This window comes from Sporothrix brasiliensis, assembly GCF_000820605.1.
Source record: "Sporothrix brasiliensis 5110 chromosome Unknown Cont20, whole genome shotgun sequence".
NCBI lineage: Eukaryota > Fungi > Ascomycota > Sordariomycetes > Ophiostomatales > Ophiostomataceae > Sporothrix > Sporothrix brasiliensis.
This window is the reverse complement of record NW_024467139.1, coordinates 1,425,267-1,447,859: the sequence shown is the minus strand read 5'-3', so window position 1 is coordinate 1,447,859 and position 22,593 is coordinate 1,425,267. Positions and strand designations below refer to the sequence as shown.

General features: G+C 57.0%; 8 protein-coding genes across 8 annotated transcripts; 1 reads left to right on the top strand and 7 right to left on the bottom strand.

The window, feature by feature from the left end:
• Positions 1–129: 129 nt before the first annotated feature.
• Positions 130–2,292, bottom strand: SPBR_06783 (ATP-dependent RNA helicase; the record flags this gene model as incomplete). The annotated part of the gene is made up of 2 exons (XM_040765039.1): positions 130–1,975; positions 2,072–2,292. The coding sequence occupies 2 exons, from the start codon at positions 2,290–2,292 to the stop codon at positions 130–132; spliced, it is 2,067 nt and encodes a 688-aa protein (XP_040616382.1).
• Positions 2,293–4,342: 2,050 nt separating this feature from the next.
• Positions 4,343–5,013, bottom strand: SPBR_07853 (20S proteasome subunit beta 4; the record flags this gene model as incomplete). Its single annotated transcript, XM_040766107.1, has 2 exons — positions 4,343–4,958; positions 5,003–5,013. 2 exons carry the CDS (start codon positions 5,011–5,013, stop codon positions 4,343–4,345), a joined length of 627 nt encoding a protein of 208 aa, XP_040616381.1.
• A 783-nt stretch (positions 5,014–5,796) lies between these two features.
• SPBR_06860 (ribosomal rRNA-processing protein 9) lies at positions 5,797–7,818 on the top strand (the record flags this gene model as incomplete). The annotated part of the gene is made up of 1 exon (XM_040765116.1): positions 5,797–7,818. The coding sequence occupies one exon, from the start codon at positions 5,797–5,799 to the stop codon at positions 7,816–7,818; it is 2,022 nt and encodes a 673-aa protein (XP_040616380.1).
• Positions 7,819–9,379: 1,561 nt separating this feature from the next.
• Positions 9,380–13,071, bottom strand: SPBR_06435 (uncharacterized protein; the record flags this gene model as incomplete). Its single annotated transcript, XM_040764691.1, has 2 exons — positions 9,380–12,985; positions 13,057–13,071. 2 exons carry the CDS (start codon positions 13,069–13,071, stop codon positions 9,380–9,382), a joined length of 3,621 nt encoding a protein of 1,206 aa, XP_040616379.1.
• Positions 13,072–14,122: 1,051 nt separating this feature from the next.
• Positions 14,123–15,750, bottom strand: SPBR_07080 (ubiquinone biosynthesis monooxygenase Coq6; the record flags this gene model as incomplete). The annotated part of the gene is made up of 2 exons (XM_040765334.1): positions 14,123–15,489; positions 15,549–15,750. 2 exons carry the CDS (start codon positions 15,748–15,750, stop codon positions 14,123–14,125), a joined length of 1,569 nt encoding a protein of 522 aa, XP_040616378.1.
• An 882-nt stretch (positions 15,751–16,632) lies between these two features.
• SPBR_07568 (sphingolipid long chain base-responsive protein) lies at positions 16,633–17,668 on the bottom strand (the record flags this gene model as incomplete). The annotated part of the gene is made up of 2 exons (XM_040765822.1): positions 16,633–17,527; positions 17,625–17,668. The coding sequence occupies 2 exons, from the start codon at positions 17,666–17,668 to the stop codon at positions 16,633–16,635; spliced, it is 939 nt and encodes a 312-aa protein (XP_040616377.1).
• Positions 17,669–19,125: 1,457 nt separating this feature from the next.
• Positions 19,126–19,422, bottom strand: SPBR_08018 (uncharacterized protein; the record flags this gene model as incomplete). Its single annotated transcript, XM_040766268.1, has 1 exon — positions 19,126–19,422. One exon carries the CDS (start codon positions 19,420–19,422, stop codon positions 19,126–19,128), a length of 297 nt encoding a protein of 98 aa, XP_040616376.1.
• Positions 19,423–20,925: 1,503 nt separating this feature from the next.
• On the bottom strand, positions 20,926–22,365 carry SPBR_07221 (oligosaccharyltransferase complex subunit alpha (ribophorin I); the record flags this gene model as incomplete). The annotated part of the gene is made up of 1 exon (XM_040765475.1): positions 20,926–22,365. One exon carries the CDS (start codon positions 22,363–22,365, stop codon positions 20,926–20,928), a length of 1,440 nt encoding a protein of 479 aa, XP_040616375.1.
• Positions 22,366–22,593: the final 228 nt, after the last annotated feature.

The window sequence follows — 22,593 nt, the reverse complement described above, 5'->3', positions numbered from 1 at the left end:
AAGGACAATAAAGACGAAACAGATGAAGAACAAACAGGAGAAAGGCAAGTGAAAGCGATCAGTACTTGCCCCTTTCGCTCCTACGTCAGAAAAGCAGCACTATGACCCAGTCTTGGATGGAGGAAAAGTCTACCACCAAGACTGGCCGGGGCCGCCAGGGTTGCCGTACGAGCCGCCGCCGCCACCGTAGCCGCCGCCACCGCCGCCGTAACCACCGCCGTAGCCGGGGTTGGGGGGAGCGCCGCCGTAGCCGCCGCCGTAACCACCGCCGCCGTAGCTGCCGCCGCCACCGCCGTTAGAGTTACCGAAACCGCCACCGCCACCGCCACCGCCAAACTTGCGGAAATCACGGTTAGCACCCTGGTTACGACCGCCGCCGCGGCCGCCGCCACGGCCGCCACGGCCGCCGTAAGAGCCTTCGCGAGCAATGGTCTCCAGGAACGAGGGTACCTCCTGGTTGGCCTCCTTGAGCAGGTCAATGAGCTCACGGACGACACCGCGGTTGCCGCGGTTGAAGAAGGCAGTGGAAATACCAGTGTTGCCGGCACGACCGGTACGACCAATACGGTGAACGTAGTCGTCAATGTCGGTGGGCAGATCGTAGTTGACGACGTGGGTGACGTTGGGAATGTCGAGACCACGGGCCGCAACAGCGGTAGCGACCAGGATGGGGCAGCGGCCGTTGCGGAACATCTCCAGAGCCCGCTCACGCTCGCGCTGGGTGCGGTCACCGTGAATGGAGGTGGCTGGGAACTGCTGGTTGATCAGGAAGTCTGACAGCGAGTCGGCCATGCGCTTGGTCTCGACGAAGATCAGCGTCAGACCACCGCCGTGTGTGTGGAGGATGTCCAGAAGCACAGAGCGCTTGTCGTTGTCCTCGACGTACTCAACCTTCTGCGTGATGTTCTCCGAAGTCGAACCGACACGGCCGACAGACAGGAAGACGTAGTCCTTGAGGAAATCGCGGGCCAGCATCTGGATGTCGCGGGGGAATGTGGCCGAGAACATCAGCGTCTGGCGGTTGGCGACGGAGGGCATGTCCTCTCCCTCGACGATGCGGCGGATCTGGGGCTCGAAACCCATGTCCAGCATACGATCGGCCTCGTCGAGAACCAGGTACTTGATGTTACAAAGCGAAATCCGGCCACGCTCGATAAGGTCGACCAGACGTCCGGGAGTGGCAACAAGCAGATCGCAGCCGCGCTCAATCTGACGGAGCTGGGAGCCGATGTCGGCACCGCCGTAGACGACGCAGGGGCGGACCCACGAGCGGTAGGCAAACTTGCGAGCCTCGTCGTAGATCTGAGACACCAGCTCACGAGTGGGAGCCAAGATCAGCGACGTGGGGTACGCCTTGCGCTGACGGCCAAAGCCGCCGCCGCCCTGGGTGGTAGGGATGGGCGAGGGGCCGGTCTGGAACGCCTGAGACAGAATGGGGAACAGGAAGCCACCCGTCTTGCCCGAACCAGTCTGGGCACAAGCCATCAAGTCACGGCCACCCATGACAATGGGGATGGAGTACTTCTGGACGGGGGTGGGCACCTTGTAGTGGGCCAGCTCGATGTTGCGGATCAGGTGGTCGTCCAGAGGAGGGTTGGTGAAGGTAAGAACAGGCTCAGGGACATCGTGACCGGAAGCCTCTACGGGGATGTCGTCATACTTCTCAAAGTTGATGCCCGTGTGCTGCTTCGACGGGTCGTCGGCAGTACCGAACAGCTCGCGCTCGACACGGGGGTTCGCAGGGCCAGCAATGTGCTTGCCGTCGCGCCACTGGCCGTCGCCTGAGCCGCGAGCATAGCCGCCGCCGCCACCAGCACCACCATGGCCGCCTTGGGCACCGTGGCCATGACCACCACCATGGCCACCATGTCCATATGCGTTGGGGTTGAAGCTCTGAGGACGATCCCAGTTCTGGCGAGGACCGTTGTTCCAGTTGTTGCCGCCGGTAGCACGGCCGTTGAAGTTCTGGGCGTTGCTGAATTGAAGAAGGCGAATGTTAGCAGCTGAGAATGGATACGAAACATAAAAGAGTCGGCGAGACACGAATACGGTGGTGGAGGTGGAAGCTTACTTTGCAGCCCATGCGCTGCCGTTGAGGCCGCCGTTGGCGGCATCGGCAGGGGTGGGGCCAGCAGCCGCACCGGCAGGGGTGGGACCGGGGAAGGGGCCGGCAGCATCAGGGCCACGGGGGACACCATTCGCTGCAACCTTCCCCCTCATATGGGGAGGAATGTAGGATCGGGGGCCATCGCCATTGAGGTTGAGGCCGTTCATGTTAAGTTGGTCAGCCATGATTGCGATTTTCGGAAAGGTCGTTTTTAACGGCGTGTCTTCTCGAGATTGCAAGTGCGGATGAGATGGGATCGGCAAGAATCGATGTCGAACAAAGAACGGATGAGGCTTTAGTATTTCGAAAGGCTCTCGAAATGAACGCTGGTGTTCAAAAGAGAGACTGGAAACAAAGCGAAAAGTGATGGAAATTAGGCGCGTCAGAGAGTGGACGACGAAATAAGTAGATGTGAAAAGCAGAGAGAGAACAGAAAATGAAAGACGGGCTTCAAACTGTTCTCAGGTGTATTCGCAGGTGTTCCGTGGATAATTTCTCCCTTCGTTGACAGAGAAAGAAGAAAAAAGAGACGAGAAACAAACAAATTTTTCGAACCTCAAGAAACAAAAACAAGGTCTTCTAAAGGAAAATGAAAAAGAAAGGACAGACGAAATATAACTTTTGGAGAGTAGTTGCTTCGATCCTCGTGGGATAGATGGGGTTGTTGAGGGTGGAAAAGGAGAAGGGGAAAGTTTGGGAGAAAGGAGGAAGAAAACGAGTGGGCGTTGTTTTGAAGAAAAAAATATTAGGTTTGGCCTGTGTCGGGCTGGCTACGCTCGTAGAAGGCAGGCGAAGCAGCCGCAGGGAAAGAAAATAGGGTGCGCTTAAAGTGGTTAGCCCGGAAATTTCGAATTTTTAGCGACAGGAGCGTGCCTTCCGCACGGTGGCCCGAGTTTGCGTTTGTAGAAGGCACCGTAGCGGTGACGAGTTAGGCGGTCAGCTCTACGGACTGCACACGGCAGGCGCAGCTAATCGTTCCAACGTAAGTTACAGAAAGCCACCCGTGAAGCAAGAGCGAGCGATACGTATGCCTCGAGGCAGCAGCCTCCAAGTGTGCAAAAGCGGGCGATCAATGAGTCGACGCGGAAGAAGTCTGGCGAACGGCCGTACTCTGCTTGTTGTCTTGGACTGGGAAAGTGCCATCAAGCCATTGTGCGAGACAAAAGCAAGGCAGCGCGGCAGGAAGGACCCTGTCGCCAAGGAAAGAACCAAACGTTTTTAGAAGGCTTGAGACAGAGACGCGAGAAATAAGATCTCCCTCCAGCGCACCCCAACCTGCCGCCCAGGCTGTCAGCCCCTATTCCCTGGCAGATGTGCCCCTGAATTCGGCTGCCATTACCAGCTGCATTGGGGCAGCAGCATCCCAGGAGGCGGCGCACAGTCGCCGTCGCACTGTTTGCCTCTGGTGGCAAAAGAGGTGTAGGCAACTCCGGGGCGGTTAGGCTGTGGATTGCCGCCCATTAGGCGTTCACGGTTGCTGACTAGGCTTAACAAACCCCTGTATTAGTCACTATGACGATTTGCATGTGTTCGTTTTGTCAAGTCCCACGCAGTAATTACTTCGTATGGCGTCTCTTAGACTCGCTGACTCTGTGCAGACAATGCTAAGCAGGGCTGCAGTTGAGGAGCCGTAGATCATGTGAAGTTCCGTCTGCAGTATGTATTACGTTCGCTTCACTTGCTCTTGGGATCTCACAACGATTCCAGCATATCACTGCAACACACATACATTTCCATAGTGAATGGTGAGCCTCAGAGATTGCGACCGACAACCGTCAAAAATGAGGAACTCGAGGATCCTGTCACAAAAAGAGACGCCTTCATCAGATTTTACGTACAAGCTCAATCGAGACTGACGTCAGGCAGGGCACTGTCCACTAGCCAAAAGGATGCCCAATATCCAGCATGCAATTAAGTCACGTGATCACGACTCGATATCTCACTCCGTATCTAGGATGAAAATGGTCGAGGTTGGGACAGCAAAGAGGAAGAGACCAATCAAGGACACGATGAAGCAGAGGCTTCACGACAAGAGACTGCTCCCGTCGTCACCGCCGTGCAGTTTAGCTCAGTAGCGCAAATGTATGTTGGTTTTGGTTCTGGTTCTGTCAAGGTGTGCCAAAGAATGGGATATTGTACAAAGCGTCGCTTCCTGCCCTGGTCTCACCATCGTTGTCCGTTCTCCCCTGCCTGCGAGGGCGCTGCCGCTCCAGCTGGCGCATCATCCGGAGCTCCTCACGGGCACTTGACAACCTTGTCGTCGTCAAACTCAACGTCGACAATGCCGTCCTTGGTCACGGCCTTGACAATCATCCCCTTGAAGTCGATGGGTAACCGCCGCTTGAGCTCATCGGTGCACAAGGTCATGAGCTTGATGCCCTGGCCCAGAGTGATGTCGGGGTGGTGGTGCTTGTCGAGGATGGAGAGGCAGTAGTACTGGGCGTAGCCGTGGGCGGCGTAGGGCACAGGGGCCAGGGCTGCGAGGTAGTCGAGCCAGTAGAGGCTGGGCTTGTGTGTGATGGGATCGACGCCGCCCAACAGCAGGTTGACGGTGTAAGGTTTCCGTGACCGCAGGCTGGAGGCCAGCTCGCCGCGGACAAAGTGGGCAATGGCGGTGGGGGCGAGGTCGGCCTCGTTGCGCATTGTGTAGAGCTGCACGTTGGCCTGGACATACTCGGCGAAGTTGACCGTGTCGCCCGCCTCGCCAGAAAAGGCCATGAGCGTGTGCTTGTTGAGCTGCCGTGTCTTGTCGTCGGTGGCCTTGAGCACGGTGGGGCCGCGCGTCGATGCCTTGGACGCGGCAATCAGGACAAAGTCCTTGCCCGCGATGCCCAGCAGGACATCCCTGACGCTGTTAGCAGTGTTCCGAGATGCACCCCCAGGAAGGAAACGAACGAAACGCACATTGTGGCTATTCAGAAGCTGTCCAAGGAAGCTGTCCTGGAGGTTTGCGTTGGGGAAAAAGAACCGAGAGGATCAGATCTCGCGCCCACTGTGCACTGGGCAAATGGTTCGCAAGGGGAAAAACTAGTCGTCGGTGATGTGTCTGAAGTGCAATGGAGCGCGTCGTCGTTGCGTCGTTGCGTCGTTTGTGGCCTTGTTGTCGATATGAATTGTGTCGATTTGGCGGCGTTGGCTGTCTTGCTGGGGGAACTGGCACCAGTTGCGAGAACGCGCCATGCAGCTACAGCCTGGCTTGCACTTGCTCCAAGTTGCTGCCGCTTCCCTACCAGAGCGGTCGCCTGCCTGTCCCAAATTAAGTGGGTCCGAGCTTGTACGGACAATAGTATTACCTGCCGAGCCTAACTTTCCTCGCTTTCCTGCCATCAACGCGGCCAGCCAATGACCACAGGCGGTCTAGTGGATCGCTCGGTCTCCACTTTCCTTTTCTTATCGGTGTACGATAAGTCCGGCGCTTCTCAGTAAAGTGGGGACTTTTGAAAAAAAGTTTCGAACCGGCAGTAGCGACCGACTGACCGCGAAGAAAGTTTGTTGAAGCAATTGCCAGCCAAATTTTCCCTTTCCCCTTGCAAAGCCTCACTGACGGCCAACCACGCTCCTTTCTTTCGTCTCAGAGAGAGGCCACCCATGACACTCCTGCATCTGGTCGAATAGGAAACGAAAAAGAACAAGAAGAAAAAAAGCTCTCTCTTCAGCAAACGTGGTTGCTTTGCGCAAGCACAAGCACCATGTCGTCTTTTTTCACGGTCCCCGGATCGCAAAAGAAACGGAAACGGGCGACTGCACCCGAAGCTCCCAAGAAGCGAGCTGCTACGACTACCTCCTCCTCCAAAGCCTCGGGCGCGTCGAGAACAGCACACGGTGCTTCTGGCAAGCAGAAGACGGCCAGGTCACGAGACGCCGCCGACTCGGCCTCCGCCTCCACAAAGTCTGGCAAGAAGCCCACGGCACGCAGCAGGAAAGAGGCTGAAGAGGAGGACGAGTCGGTGTCGGGTAGCGACTCGGACGACGACGAATACAATGGCCGGCCACGCGGAGGACGCGACTCGGACGACGCGGGTGACGACGACGACGACTCGGACGGCGACGAGGGCGAGACCGCTGCCGAGCGGCGACTACGGCTGGCCGAGCGCTACCTGGAGAATGTCAAAACGGAAGTCAAGGGGGCGGCCGGTGCGGATGGCGACATCTACGCCTTTGACGCCGAGGACGTCGACCGTGACCTGATTGCTGAGCGGCTGCAGGAGGATGTGGCCGAAGCCAAGGGCCGCGTATACCGGCAACTAGCCGGCAAATTGGGCTTTGCACTTGCCGGCCACTGTCTGCTGCGGTGGAACGCCAAGAACGTCAATGCCGTGGCTGTCTGCGCACCGTATGCTTACACCGTGTCTAGCGACGTCTACCTGATCAAGTGGCGCGTCCAGGACCGCCCCGACGAGCAGCGGCGGCAACGCGAAGAGTCGCGGCGGAAGTGGGAGGAGGAGAGGAACAAGAACAAGAACCGGAAGCGGAGCAACAAGAAGAAACAGGAGAAGAAAAACACCGAACCCGACGAGGCTGCCGAGGTGCCTGCCCGCAAGCAGCCGCAGCGGGTGCTGTTCCGCCGGGGCAATCCAGCGCGCCGCAAGGACAAGGACTACCGTGGCCATGTCGGCGCAATTCTGTGCGTGGCGGCGTCGCAGGACGGCCGGTTCGTCGTGACGGGCGGTGCCGACCGGCGCATGGTCGTGTGGGATGCCCACTCACTCAAGCCGCTGCGCGTGTTCACGCACCACCGCGACGCCGTCACGGGCCTGGCGTTCCGCCGCGGCACCAACCAGCTGTACTCATGCTCCAAGGACCGCACCATCAAGATCTGGAGTCTCGACGAGCTGGCCTACGTGCAGACGCTGTTCGGCCACCAGGACGAAATCACCGACATCGACGCGCTGGCCCAGGAGAAGTGCGTCAGTGTCGGCACCCGCGACCGCACGGCACGTATGTGGAAGGTCGTCGAGGAAACACAGCTTGTGTTCCGCGGCGGCGGAACTGGCGGCAAGGGCTCGAAGAACGGCGACGGCTCGACCGCCGTCGACCCCAACTCGCTCGCCCACGAGGGCAGCATGGACCGCGTGGCCATGCTGGACGACGAGCTGTTTGTGACGGGCAGCGACAACGGTGCGCTGGCGCTGTGGAGCACACAGAAGAAGAAGCCGCTGCACGTGGTGCCGCGCGCCCACGGTCTGGAGCCCGTCCAGACGCACCGCGACCAGTACGACGCCGTCATGGCGACGCCTGCTGCCCAGGCCGCCAACCCGCCACCGCCGCCGCAGCCGCGCTGGATCACAGCGCTGCGTACCATTCCCTACTCCGACATTGTCTTTAGCGGCAGCTGGGACGGCTGTGTGCGCGTGTGGTGCCTCAGCAAGGACAAGCGCAAGCTGGAGCCGCTTGGCGTTCTTGGTGTCAACGATTCGTCGAATGCTTTGTCCACCTCCACCAGCTCCTCACCTTCCAAATCTACCTTTTCGATTCCCGGTGTCGTCAACGATATTGCTGCTTTTGAGCGTGGCGAGCGGGGACGCGATGGCCTGAGTATCGTGGTCGCCGTCGGCCAGGAACACCGTCTGGGCCGCTGGGGCCGACAGGCGGGTGCGCGGAACGGTGCGGTGGTGTTCGAGGTGGGCCGGCTCGAGAAGTACACTGCCGACGGCGTGAATGGCGTGAACGGCCATGCCAATGGGGCATCCGATGACGAGGAGGAACAGTAAGGGGACGACGATTTGGGACGGGCATTGAATCGGATATTTCTCCGCCGATTTGTTTAAAACAGCATGACTTGAATTGCATAGCCATCTTATTCATTTTCATTACAGAGAGAATATTTGGGGGTTTATTTGTTACTTTACATAGGGAATGGCGTTTTAAATTTCGTTTTCTGAGTTTAAATTTTGACATACGAGAACTTGTAAGTTTATTTCTCGTGCTGAATATAAATGAGTTGACAATAAGGACAAAATCAATATTAACACAGTTTTACGTGCTGTACATACAATGTTGACACTGAACAACTTTACAAAATATTTCACTAAAAACAAAGCAGTATCATGTAATTGGATTGATAAAGCACGTTAAACCCCGAAGGAAAAAAAAAAAAGAAGAAGAAATAAACGACTCCAATCCATGCTATGCTTTGCCGTCCGTGGCCGCGGTGAAATCAAAGCAAACAAAAGCAAAACGAGGACAGAGAAGGCAAGATACATTGAGAGTCCAGTTCCGTAGACCCTTTGATTCTACTAGCTACGCTTTGAAAATACAAGCAAATAAGTCGAAAAAAGAAAACATTGTGACATGCCCTAGGAAAGGACAACGACGTGGTTGACGATGGTGTTGTGTAGGGGAAAAGAGAAACGTGCAATCCAATGGCGACATGCCTCATACATACCCATCCCCAACATCATTCCTATTCCTAGGTGGACGCGAACGAGAGGTGGCTGAAAATTGCGTACGAATATACGTCTCCTGGGGAAGACCGAGCATGTGCTGCACCTCAGCCTGAGAATGGCTGGTAAAAGACGGTTGCTCCTGGCTTTGGTTTCGCGCAGTTGGCAGCCTGGGGAGGATCGGAGCCGACTCTGCGAAGCTGCCCATGCCGCCGTAGGCTAGCATTTGCATGTGCCCCGGCCGCATGCCAAAGGTATTGAATTCACAGACTGCGTCTCTCTTATAAGTGGTGCCTTGGGTAGCAGTCGGATAGACTCGCGGCATCTGCATGGGCGGTGGTGGTTCCAGGGGACTCGGCTGATGCCTTGGATGCGGTGGCTGCGGGGGATGAAACTGGTGATAATGCCGCTGCACACGAGTTGGCTGAGGCCGAGGTAGTCGATCTACTAGCCGTTTCGGCGGCGGTGGTAGCGGTGGAGGAGGCGATCGACGAACAGGATTACTGCCTATGATTTCAAAACCGTCGCTCTCTTCCTCAGAACCCTCAACCGCACCATCAGCATCACGACCTTCACATGGGACGACTGGGAGTGATTGAAGGCTCGGTCGGCTTGCCGCCAACTCCTTCGCTTGCCGGCGCAACAGAAGGCGCTCAGAGGGAGACGGTGGGGACACAGGGCGTCGCTGTCCAGGCGTTACGAACGAGCCTGACGAAGGGAAATGGGGCGTGCGTGGGCGCGCCGCCGATCTCCGCGGTGGCGTCACGGGTGACGGTCCCGAGTACTGTACGGTTGGCATGGTTTGTGAGGCGATGCAATGCGTCGTTTTCCTCGTTTCCATCATCCCCCTCGGCATCGTCGTCGCCGCCGATTTTGCAAACGTCCCCACCTAAGGGTGTTGCACAAACATGTTGGGCGATTTGGACCCTTGCTTGAAGGGAGAGCTGCAACCGGCCTCAACAGAACCGGCGGACGGGGTGGCTGAGTCGCCCTCGTCATCGCCCTGGCTATCGTTTTCCTTGTGGTCGCCATTCTGGTCTACCTCTCTGCTGGGGATGGGCAAGTCCGCCCCGTCCTTGGAAATGCCGTCGCTCGTGGGCGTCGGACGACTGGCAGAAGCTGGAGCAGGTGGAGATGACAACGGAAGCAACGGCAAGCCCGGCACTTGGACAGGCGTGGTTTGTGCGTCAGAAGTTTTGCTGGCGCCCGTCGCTGCCGGTACAACGACTGGCGGACTCGCAGGATCCGGCCGCTTCGTAGCTGGCGTTCCCAACTTCCTCTTGGGCTTCCAGTGGGCCTCCTCCGCCGCTTGGTACTCCTTCTGCATGTGCAGGATCAGGTCACGCAGCTGTTTGCGCATATCAGGCGCGGACGTGTCCCAGGTGCGGTTTTGGCGCATGACAATGTCTTCGATAAAGCTGTCGGGGTCCTTGATGAATTCCTGGAGGTAGAGTAGCAGGTAGACGCCACAGTCGCAAAAGTTCTCCTGCTGTGGGATGGCTTTGGCCGTCATGCCGAGGCGGCCTGGATCTGCAGGCTTCACGGCCTTGCGCTCAGCGATCTCGGCCATCATCCACTGCTTCAGATGGTCAACCGACGCCGAGTGCACGCTGCCCAGCGAGTCGAGCGTGAAGATGCGCGGGTCTTTGGGGTCCTTTTTTTTGCCGGGCGGAATAAAGATCTTTTTGCTGTTCAAGGCACCGCCGCCTCGGAATGGCTTTTTGGCAGATGCTGGCTGCGGCGTGGTCGGCTGGACAAGGTCGCTCTTGATCTCCTCGACCTCGTCGTCGTCGGCAGAATCCGCAACGTGGGTTTGTCTTTCATTGGGTTCGTCGTCTTTGATTTCGTGAACTTTGCTGGCGGCCCTGGGACTGCTGTTGGCTGATGCCTGAACTACTGCTTCGTCATCGTCGTTTTCTACCGACTCGAGCACAATAGGCTCGCTGCGCGATTCGTCTGGCTTGATGTCTGTGCCGTCCAAATTGATGGGGGTGTCTTTTCTTAGCCCGTCGAGGCGTGATGGCGATGCGGAGGGCAGGTTGGTAGCGCTAGCTTCGTCGTTGATCACTATACTCCGAGGTTGTGGTTTGGGCTTGTCCACGTCGATTGGCACAAATCGGAGCTCGCCGGTTTCCTTGACATCGTCTGCGTCCGCGTCCGCGTCCGCATCCGCATCCGCGTCCGCATCCGCATCCGCATCCGCATCCGCATCCGCACCCGCACCCGCACCCACGTCCACGTCCACAGAAACATCCATGTACACAGGCGCTGCCGTGGGCTCTTCTGCATTTTCTGTCACCCCCGGCGCCTTCACAACCTCCGAATCATCTGTCTTGGGCAGGGCTGCTTCGAGAATCTTGGGCACGTTGCAGATGATAGCGAGCCACCAGTGGGCGTGCTCGTTGACAGGGACGACAATGTAGTCGTAGGAAAAGAGGTCCGCTTTTGCGGTCCAGCGTTTGACGCCATCAAAGGCAATCTCGCGGCCCCTGCTGGGACGCAGCTTTTCGTAGAAGAAAGTGTTGTGGAAGTAGACACGCGTTGCAATGGTCGACTCGCTCTTTTTGAGGGTGTCCTGCAGGAACTGCATGTAAAAGTTGATAATGTTGTCGTTGAGAAACTCGCCCTCATCAAGGCGAGCTACGTCGTCCTTGTCGACCGTGGTGCGCGAATAGGTCAGTGGGATGCGCCAATCACGGGCCCAGTCGGGGTTCTTTAATGTCCACCGCTCAGCCTCCACATCCTGCAGGAGGGGCCGAGAGGGCGGCAGTCGCGCGCTTCGGTTCCGCAGCCGTGCCAGCCGGTCGCTGGCCACGTCGGATGATGCTGGTGAGCTGCCAAGGAGACCTGCCCGTTTGTTGTTTGCATTGTCGAGATCGATCATCTCCGTGGCCTCCTGGAGGTTGCGGCTGCTTCGGGTCCGACGCAAAGTCATGTATTCGGTGCTACCGCTACCGTTGCTGTTGGTGTTGCCCACAACTGGCGAAGACCGAGTCGGGGCCGTGACCTTGGCCGGCGTCGACTCTTTTTGTTCTTTCGCTTCTTTGTGTCCCAGCACCTCGGCTAGGCACTTTTCGAATTTGCGTTTCAGCTGTTCCTGCGATGCCGTCTGGTCCAGTTTGATACTCTGTGACAAAGACGAATTTGTGATCCACGCAGACAACCGCCGCACCTCTTCAACAGTATTGAACTGCACGCCCATCAAGGCACCTAGGCCGTCGCCTTGTGGAAAGGCAAAGAATACAATCGGTGAGCCGACATTAAAAGAGACCTCGCGAGCCCGGAACAAGTCGACCTTGAGCCAGAAGAGGTTCTCGGACCGCGCGCGAGCCGGATCGACAGCGACGAGCACGTCGGGCGACAGGGGCTTGATGGTCAGAGAGAACAGAGCTGTGCCCGCATCTGGGTCAGCCACAAAGGCCGTGTTCGGCTGCCGAAAGGCGACCTTGACACGAAGTGGCGATTCTATGATGGGCTGGGCCATCAGGGGCACGTCCGTAGATGATTTCTGGCCAGGCGCCCTGGACGCCATGGGCGAGGCAGAAGGCAACCTGGTCGGCTGCCTGTCCTGATTCCGCTGCTTCTGCTGCTCTTGCCCTTCCCGCTCTCGCTGTTGCTGCAACTGAACTTGTCTCCTTCTCTCGGCAGCTGCTCCAGCAGCGCGAGCCGGAGGACTACCCAGGTAGATGACTGGATTCCTAGCCGGTTGCTGCCTCTTGGCAGCCGGCTCTGGAAAGAATTCCTGTGAAAGCTCGTCGACCTCCGCGTCGTGCTTCGTACTATTGTAGAAGGATGGTTTCGCGTCCTGTCGCCGCGGAGGGCCCATTGATGATTGTGTGCTGCTCATGCGGTCCCGGAAACGTCCCTTTGTGCCCGAGAGGTCGATGGACAGGTTGGTGTTAGGCTTGGCAGGGCTCAGATCGTCCTCGATCAAAAACAGCTTTTCAGTGTGCTCTTCAGTGTCCAGGCTGGGGCTCCTGAGGTTTACGGGACGCCCGACGACGGCTGCTCCCTCGCCGCCGAAGCCGCCCCGTTGCCTGCGCCGACGACGCCGGTTTGGGGTGCCGTTTGTGTTGCGTTCCACCTGCCGCAGCTCGTTTTGGTTGATCTGGTTGCTGGTCCGGCTACCGGGCTGGCCGCTAGACAGAACGCTGTCGGAGCGCTGATACAGACTGCGGTCGGGCGAGGATTGGATCAGAATGTCAAGGCTCGTCTCGGATGGCTGGTTGCGCAAGCGCTGCTGCTGGCCGCGGGTCGTCGGGTTACGCAGTCGCTGCTTGTCGAGGAACGTCTGGTTGTTCTGCGTACGAATGGCGCTGCGTTTCGGTGGTGAGGCATCGTCGTCATCGTGGCCATCGTCGTCATCTGTCCGTCTCCGTTTCGGGGACGGCGGATGTATTTGCGGCGATGCTTGGGCTTTGTCTGGGTGGCGATTAGAGCGGTCCCGCCGGAGAAAATTGCCGGGACTGAACTCGCCCAGCCTACTGAGAAAGCTCTGTTATTGTTAGCATTCCGTGTGCAAAGGAGTTGATAGGCAAAGTATAAAGAGAAACAGAGTGTGCCTACACGGCCCATGGGCATTCTGCCTGCTCCAAAACCAGTCCCGCGGCTGGTCTGGACAGGGGCGAATGGCGGTGTTATGTGAGGCTAGGAGAGCATGATCTTTGCATACACAGGTGCAAGCAATGCTCCGGTGCTTTATAATCGAGAAGGTTTGGTGGAAAGAAGCGGGAGGAAGAGAGGTCGGTCTGAAGATAAAATGGGATATAAAAGATAAACGAAGCCGAAGAGGACTCCGGGAGGCGCGTAGGCGTGATGCGAGTGCGGCGACGAGCCAGATGATGGGCGGCTAGAAAGTATAGGACAGATAGAAGCGCTTGCCGAGGGATGTATGTTGGGCGTCACGGTAGGAGTGTCGTCGTGGAGGATGGTTGTAGAAGGTCAAAAGGTTCGCGGGTCGAGGTGAAGAGATGAGGCTTGACTTTGGCGTGTGATTGGATTTTGGCAGGGCCTTCCTCTTTGGGCGGTCCGTAGGGTAGGTAAGTAAGGCAGCGGCTACTGGCAAAGAGTGGCTGCAGACTTTATGCTGCCTTGTGGGGAAGGCGCGGCTGGCAAACACTGATGCAGGAGCGTTGTGCAGCGGTGACTGCGGCTGCAGCGGCAGAGTGGGGCACGGCCAGGCCTCACCGTACTCAATAATACAGTGGAATGCTTCAATAGCCGTGAATGGACGGTGGCTTTTGTTGGGCATTCATTGCACAGCGAGTTACAATGGCTAAACAAACGCAATCCAAGTCGAAGTACATCGATGAGGTGCATTTCTGTTACCGAAACGCCAAAATTGTTTTGTCGCGAAAAGCACTCTCCTAAAATGTGAGCTGGCAAACTTGGCATGTGCTTCCGTTGCAACTATTCACAGGTTCTTCACTTCACATTCTCCTGCGTATTACACCGTTTCTTAGGTACTACGGGTTGCTTGTCGATTGCCACCTGTGAAAGGCCTTCGACTCAGACGCACCCTATTCTTACAGAGATGTACACACATGTTTCGCTTCGGTAAACGAGCATCCAGGTCCATTTGCGTTTCCACTGCCTTGCCTGGAGAGCATTTCTCTCTCGCAGAGTATACGCCTTACACACTGGTCCGCCCGCTGCTCGCCGCCTGGCTCATGATAAAGTTCTTGAGTGGCCGCATGGCGTCTATGGCGCGCAGGCCGAGCGACCGCAGCGGCACCAGCGGACCAGACTCGACGGCGTAGATCTTGTGCAGCTTGTCGCACACGCCCATGAGCACGTGGTTGGCCGCATAGCGCTCGGACGGGTACGGCGCGAGAGACGTGCGCACGCCCAGGTCCTGGCCGTGTGCGACGGCGTAGGCAATCGTGCGCGCCAGGCTCTCGGCATCGCCCTGGCCCTGGTTCAGGCCCTGGCCCGCGAGCGGGTGCACGGTATGGGCGGCGTCGCCGACGAGCGCCACGCGCTCGCCAATGTAGGTGTCGGCGTGGCGCAGCTTGAGTGGGAAGGAGGCGACGCTGCCGGGCTGGACGCCGACCATTGTCGCCGGCAGGCGCTCAGCGTCGTCGGTTGCCGTCCATGTCCCCGTCGCCTCGGTCTGCAGCCGCCAGGCCACCTCGTCACGCTGCCCGCCTTCCGTCAGCCCATGCATGTATGTCAGGTCGACGGGCCGCAGACGGAACGCGGCGTTGACCATGGCCACAAAGTCCTCTGGTGCCAGCGACTTGAGCAAGGCGGCACGCTCAGGCGTGGTCGACCACACGAGCGTGGCAAAGCGTCCCGGGAGCGGCAACAACGCAACGGGCCCAGTGGGCAGGAAGCGCTGGTATGCCGTCTTGTAGGCATCGCCCGACAGGCTGCCGGCACCCTCCTCGAGCAGCATCGTGGCCACCACGCCGTGGCGCTCGTAGTCCCAGCCGCGCGCCTCAATGTCGGCAAATGCTCGCACAGGGCTGTTGGCACCGTCGGCGCCGACCAGCAGGCGGGCAAGAAGCGACTTGCTCTTCTTTCCGTCCGCTCCCTGGCCCGCCAGCTGCACGGCAGGCCACTGGGACAGGTCCATGCCGTTCTGGTCCTCTGGGCCAAAGCCAATGCTGTCCACCCGCGAACCATCAAAGACATCCACCCCGCCCAGCTCGTCGAGCCGCCGCAGCAGGCCCGCCGTCAGGTTGTTGTTTTCCACCATGTAGGCAATGGTCGACCCGGTGTCTGGGCTCTGGCTCGGGATCGTGCCGGGCGGCCAGTCAAAGGCAATGCGCGCGCCGGTCACGCCGTCCCAGACCTGCATTTCCTGGTAGCCTTGGACACGGTCGCGGTGCAGGTGCGGCCAGGCACCGATGCTGTTGAGAAAACGGGCTGAGGCCGGCGTCAATGAGCTGCAGCGGTTGGCAAACTGGTCGGCCGTCGGGGCGTAGGAGCGCGTGCGGCCGAGATCCTGGGCTTCGATGAGGGCGAGGCGGAGTCCAGCCGTGACAGGGTTGGCGCCTAGACGTGTTAGATGTAGATGCACGAAATGGAGGAAGGGCAGAATTATAGGCACGAACGCAACGCAGTCAGGAGACTCAGTCCCGCTGGCCCGCCGCCAACGCAGACGATGTCGTAGATATCATGGGACGAAGCTGGTGATGATGTCGTCGACTGCCAACGACGGCGCTGATGATGCTGGACCTGCTGCTGGACGCGCTGTTCGAACCGCCGCGTGCAGCTGGTGCACACAAAACGTGCGCTCGTGCTGAGGCTGAGCATTGCAAAGGGCAATTGATGTATTTTCGCACGACGGCGGCGTCGAGGGTGGAAGCTGGACGAGAAACGTTGTGTTAGGGAGAGCTGCAGCTGGAACGGAAAAACAGCCGATGATGCACTTGGTGGAGCTGTACAAAAAGTGGGGCTATTTCCTCAAGACAAAAGTGCTTTTTCGCGGTGACTGCATCGGAGGCATCACGTCGTATATGTTTCGAGCACAGCATCACAATATGTTTTACTTGAATGGGACTTTGCTTTTCTGCTTTCACATTCGTTTATTTGGTAGCAGTATAATATACAACAGTCTTGGGTGCGAACACTATCTTTATCCAACACAGCCAATGACGGCCCTCCCAATTGTGAAAGCCAATACACAATCATCAATTATGAAAGCAAAGGCGACCACACCCACAATTAAAAGGTTGTGAAAGAAATAACAAAATGAATGAAGTGCCTGAGCAAAAGCAAAATTAAACAGGGTACATTGGCCAGATGGCCAGATGAAAGCATGCCCGTTGGGGATATTACAGAACACCGAATAGAAACACCAAAGACTCCAAAAAGCGCAGAGCAACCGATACCCTCGATACCGACAGGGCGGAGACAGGAAGTGGAAGGGGTGAAAAGGATGGGTCTTTCCGTCTCCGCTCCCGACTTACGTCAACCACTTCGGCCGACGCCTGGCCACATATCTAGGCCACGGCGACGGGGACAACTGTTTTGTGAATTGTCAGTTACCTGATGCAACGGTGTCATGGCTGGTCGACCGTTTGCTTCGCAGAAATCATTGTCAAGGGCTCCAGGTCGCAAAAAGACGGGTTCGAACGTCGCAGAACAAAACGTCGCAGAAAGGCCCCAGCCACAAAATGGAGGGCGACAAAAGGTTTAAGCCTCACCGACTACACGCTCGACGTCGGCACCTTCGGCACCTGCGGCACCCTCGGCACCCGTGTCGTCGGCACCGATCGAGCCCGCGCCGTCGTGGCGGACGTTGCCGGTGATGTTGCCCTCGTGGCCGTTGGTTTCGGCCTCGTCGTCGTTGATCTCGGGCTGCCACTCGCGCAGATCATCCTCGGCGTCGTTGAGGATCTGGCGGGCCTGGCCGCTGTACTGGTAGGCGGCGCGGGAGTCGCCCGGGACGACCGGGGTGTCGTCAAGCAGCTTGAGCAGGCGCTGGCCGTGGCGGGCGAGGATGATCTGCTTCTCGGCGCGCTCAATGGTGGCGGCAAACTCGGCCTCAAAGGCCTCCTTGAGCTTCTGGCGCGTCACATTGGTGAGCTGGGCCTCGGCCACCAGGTTCTCGGCCTCGGCGCGGACAAGCTCCTGCTCCAGAACCACCAGGCGGGGGCTGTCGGGCTCCTTGGTCTTGAGAAAGGCGATCTGGTCGGAGATCTTGGCCTTGTTATCGCGGCTGGGCTGGACGCTCTTCTCCGTGTTGCGGACGGCCTTGAGAACGGCGCGGCTGTCGTCCAGGGCGTGTGCGTACTGGTCCTCCTGCTCGCCAATCTCGGAGAGCACGACGCCAACCTTGTCGCTGATGTCCGACACGGCATCATCGTGCGTCTGCTCGCCCCACTCCGACAGCTGGGTGGCAATCGACACGCGCTCGCGGCCGGCGGTCTCGTGGGCGCTGATCAAGGAGTTCTCGGACTTGATGAGACGGTAGAGACGCTTAGAGAGCTCGGGCTGAGACGTGCCGCGAAGCGACGAGAACGAAAAGCCGCCGCCGCGGTTTTTGTTGCTGTTGCCCTTGGAGCGAATGGAAAGACCACGGTTGTTCCTGGAGAGATGGAGAGACGGCGCAGTTAGTACAAAATAGATCCGAGTGGGTAGACAGCGAAGGAATACAAGCAACGGCGACGAAAAACAATGCGTACTGCTCGCCGCTCGTTCGAGGGAGCCAGGCCAGAATGTTGGCCATGGCAGGCAGTTTCACTGCGTACAGTGTGCAAAATGACTGAGGACGATAATTCAGTTGCAGTAGGGGGACGTGGGCCAGGAACGGGTTGACGGTGCAGAGGATGGCAGAGGGATTGACCATGGGGCAAGGTACAAGACTCGAAACTCACATCATCTTGACGGTGGTTGTTGGAGCAAAGATACTGTTGAAGATGGCAATCACGGTTAGTGTTTCCAACGCTCTTTCCTCGTGGAAGTCAACAAGATATTGTGAAAGTAAAACCTAGCAAAATGAACAAGCTGTAGTCACATCCGCGACTTCCTTTACGATGTGCGCTTCTGCTGCTTCTTTAAGCCTGACCTCCTTCCATATGTGGTAGCCGTGGAAGTCGGGGCCGCGACGAAGCTTTGCACCTGCCACCACAGCTGATGCAAAGGAGGCGGATCGTTCGGAAAGTGCGGCTGACACAGAGCTCGGTCTTGCTTCTAGTAGGGGTCGGTCAGAGGGGAGCAAGGGAGTTACCTAAAGTGGAAGGAACTGGGTTATATTGGGTGCAACACGGGAAGGTATGCTAGGATGTTTGCAGGGACACTGCGATGGGATGAAATAAAAGGTGGGAAAGAATTAATTGTATTGCATTATCTGCGACAAGGGGCAACCACAACATTATAAGGAAAAGGACATAAGGGCCTTCCCATGCTAGAATACGACATCATCCATCCACAACTGGGACATAGTTCGGCCATCTAGAACAATGAAAAACGAGATGGCAATGAGACACCTACGTAAAGAGAATAGCTTGTAGCTGGCAAAGAAAGAAAGCGCGATCACCAGCATGAGGCCGATGACATCATACGCTGCCCCACTTTTAAAGTATCTCGTAGCTCTTTCTCCGTCGTCACCAACAGATCAAGAACAGAGAACAGGACACCTGAGGCATTGTTACGGGTTGGTCTAGGTTTGCAAAATGGGACTGTGTGCGGGCGCCTTGTTCTCGTCTCTGCTCACTACCTCTTTGAGATGAAATGGGAAATGGTCGGCCGAGGCAAGCACGTCCTCCCGATGTACCGCAGATGTGAGATCCGCAGGCAAAGCACCAAGTACTAGTAGCTACGTATAGTGCAATTTGGAGCTGGACGAGAGCAGTTATGAATGACTCGGAGGCGTGGGAATTGCATCAAAAGTTATGCTGGCTTTTGCCGGTACTTTTGCAGTCGTCCATATGTACTTCGTGTTTTTGAAAGGCTGCAGTTTTTGGCAGCTTGTGGCGGCTTCATATAATACAAAATTCCTGCTGATTCTTAGGGACATGAACCTCGTTTTCAAAGAACTCACGATTTGTGTATTTATATGCTTTACAATCTTCATCAACGGTGTAAAAAAGTCGGAAAATATATAACAGATCGCCAAACAAGGCCATTTTATACACCATATTACAAGAGAGAGCGACAGAGAGGTCCCCACAGCACAGCTGGTGCTTAATATCTCCGTCCACCACCCATGCGTCCACCACCGCCGTACCGGCCTCCGTATCCGCCTCCGTATCCGCCGCCAAATCCACCTCCATAGCCACCGCCGTATCCTCCGCCGTGGTGTCTACCTCCGCCGCCGTAGACGGGACGCGGCATCGCCATAGGTGCCACCACCACGGGCCGCGGCATCATCATGGGCCGTGGCATCATCATGGGACGAGGACCCATCACGACCGGGCGCGGGCCCATAGGCACGACGTCCGGCCGATAGTATGCTCCGCGTGGTGGCCCGAAGCAACACATGCTCGCAGCTGTGTAAGAAGGAGGAGTGTATGTCGCGGCTGAAAAATTGGTATATCGGGAGAGCCCTTGTAAATAGGCCCGGGAGCCCGGAAGATTGCCGCACGTCGTTGTAAGTGCCGTTGGCGCAGTGCTGTACTAGCTTTTGGGCTGAAAGAGGCCTGTAAAATTAGGCGTGGGTTGGCTCCGGACAAAGAGTACTCTTTCGATTTTCTAATTATTAAGTTCTGGCATTCATGCGACAAATTCAGAAAACAGCACACGCGACCACCCGAGACAGGATACTGGACAGTATTTATTCCCTCGGACCCCGAACGAGTAGAAAGCCGCGTTTTGCAAAGCCACAATGAGGCGGTCTTTCCTTGTCCTTTATTTTAGACCATCACCGATGCATGGCGAAAGGATGGCTATCCTCATCACGCACCACCACTTTTGTGTTCCTTTGTCCCTCACCCCCTTGGCCCCTCTGCGTCACTGGCGTCCTGTGAAGTTACGCATGCGAGCGAGAAAAGAATGGGCAATATGACTGAAGAAGAAGGCAATACAAACGGACCCAGGTATTGCACACAAGAGACGTTCATAGATTGTGGCCTCCCTTGACTCCTGCTCACAAAGCGTCGGACCTGGCCTTGCTTGCTGGCATGCGACTAAATAACTAGCGACTGCCGGCGCTTGGCGCCTTACTGAGCCTCGATGTTGCGCGTCCAGTTTCTTGTCAGAACACTTGGCTCTCAATTCCTTTTTGGGCCTGGCCCGAATGAATGCGAAAAGAGGTTAAACAAGAGGAGAGAAACAGGGAAAAGAACAAAAAAAAGAAGCCAAGAAAGCTGTAGGATTTGTGATGGGATTGAACCTGTTGCTGGCGGTCAACTTGCCGGTCTTTCGAAATCGCACCCAATTTGACGGCACCCAGCCGCATATGAATACGGAGTACGGCTATCAACAGATACGTGGACTGACGTAGGGGATGTCCTCCCGTATCGTGTGATGGTGCCGATATGCACATTGTTGTTCTGACGATGACTTAACATACGAAGAATATAGTAACGATTCATTCCATCATCCTAAACGTAGTATTTGCCGCAGGTACTCAGAGCACTGCCAAAAGTGCTTTGCGTGTATTCCGTTCTCAACTGTTTGGTGGAGTGGCCGTAGATTATGCCAGTCGTCTGATCCCTTCTAAAAAGCAACAGTCGCACTTACATGCGGCATGGCAAGCTGTCGTCCATCCAGAGTGGGCGGTCACAATCTTCAGCCTCGTAGGTAATTTGTGCGGATGTTCTTCAGTGTGGTGTTACACTTGTGCATATATTGACACGCCGACGAAAATAGACTAGAGAAAACCGAAATGGCAAACAAAAGTAGAAATGCATTCATTGCTCGGGCGTCAACTCGCCTTCGCCTCCGCCCTTTTATATGGTTTTTTTTCCCCTGCTCGTGGCCCTCTCTTGCGGCTCGTTGCTGGCGCCGTGCGCTCCTTTCCTCACCTCAACTCTCGTCCTCCACCTATTTCTTCGAAAACTTGAGCTCCACGCTGCCAATCGCGTACGCAGCCACAATCAAACCCAGAACGCTCGAGAACACGATAATAGGCTTGCGGAGGCTTGCCAGCAGCGAATAATCGTACGTGACAATCACCTCGCGGTCCCGGAACTCGTCGACCAAGTTGCGGGCCTCAACTACGACGGCCGTCCGTCCCACTGTGTCCAGGAAGGTCTTCTGCAGTGTCACCGTTGACGTCGTGATGGAGTTGGAAGGGATTGCGGCTGCGAATTTGACGTTCTCAGCGCCTTCTGGCAGCAAAATCTGTAGTCGAACCTGCTCGTACTCGACGCCCTCGTGTTGCTTAGGGCCCTCGAGGAACGGCACGTTGAGTACGTAGCGGCTGCTACCCTGTGTGAGATGGCGCAAGAACGCACCGGCGTCCGCGTTCCAACCAATCGTGAACGGGAACGTCCAGCCGCCGAACACGGGGTACCGGGGCTTGATCTCGAGAAGGGCCTCGCGCTTGCCGTCACGGAACCGCGACGTGGACACGTTACCGATAACGTCAGTGTAGTAAGCGTCGGCGCTGCCGGGCCGCAGAGGGAACCGCATCTCTTTGAGGGCCGAGCTTGCCGGGTTATAGTAGGCCGACTGTGCCCACTTGACGCGGTTGAACAGCGTCGACAGGTTGGCACCGTGGTTGACCAGCGTATACCGCTCCTCAAAAGCCACATTGCCACCCCAGTGGCTGACCTCGATGTCGCGTTCCAGCCGCTGGACGTGGTTGACGGGCTTCGTGAACTCGAACCGCACCTCCACGGGCAGTAGCGCCCCGGCTGGCTGTGCCTCAAAGGGGCCGTACGTAATCTTCGCCCCTTGCTTCTGCGAGAGCTCCTTCTTGGGCAGCTGTGTATAATCGGGCACGTCGGATGTCGGGAACTTGACCTCGGTCTTCTGCTTGGTGGTCTCGTACGCGGAGGGACAGTACGCCGAGAAGTCGTAGACGAGGTACTGCTTGTCGTCCTGCGCGATGAGGGCAGGCAGCGGCCGGTACGCGTTAAGAACGTAGTAGGTGATGCCCAGAGTCTGCTGGGCGCCAGCATCGAGCGCCTTGGGCAGGCGGATACGGTAATATTGTGTCGAGCTGGCCGGATCCGCCTCGACAGCCTCCACGATGAAGTCTCCGGCCGCCGTGTCTTTGCGGTCTTTCACCTCAAAGCCACCCACCCGGGCAAACTTATCTGTCGGAATGGCCAAGTAGTACTCATCCTGCGGCGTCTTGGCAATGTTCTCGACGAGCACGTTAATCGTCTCTTTAATATAGCTCTTTTCGGCCGAAACAACATGAACAAGATTGGCATTTTTAAAGGCGGCAGGTGGCGTAAACGACGCGACAGCTGTCGATACAGCCGACGACAGGGCCAGCAGCAGCGCTGGCAACGCCGCCGAGGAGAATCGCATAGTGGATGGTCGGAACTGGGGAGGATGATGTCGAGTACGGCAGCTTCTCGGAAGCTGATTCTGTTGATGGCTGAAGGCCGCCAAACGCGAAAACGACGAAAAGAAGAAAACAGAAATTAAATGAGAGGATGAAGTGAAAAACAAGAGGGAAAAGAAGCACTCAAAGAGAGGTGCCGACAACTGGGAGAGAGGGTCGGTCAATTGTCGTGAGGATCCATTTGTGAGAAA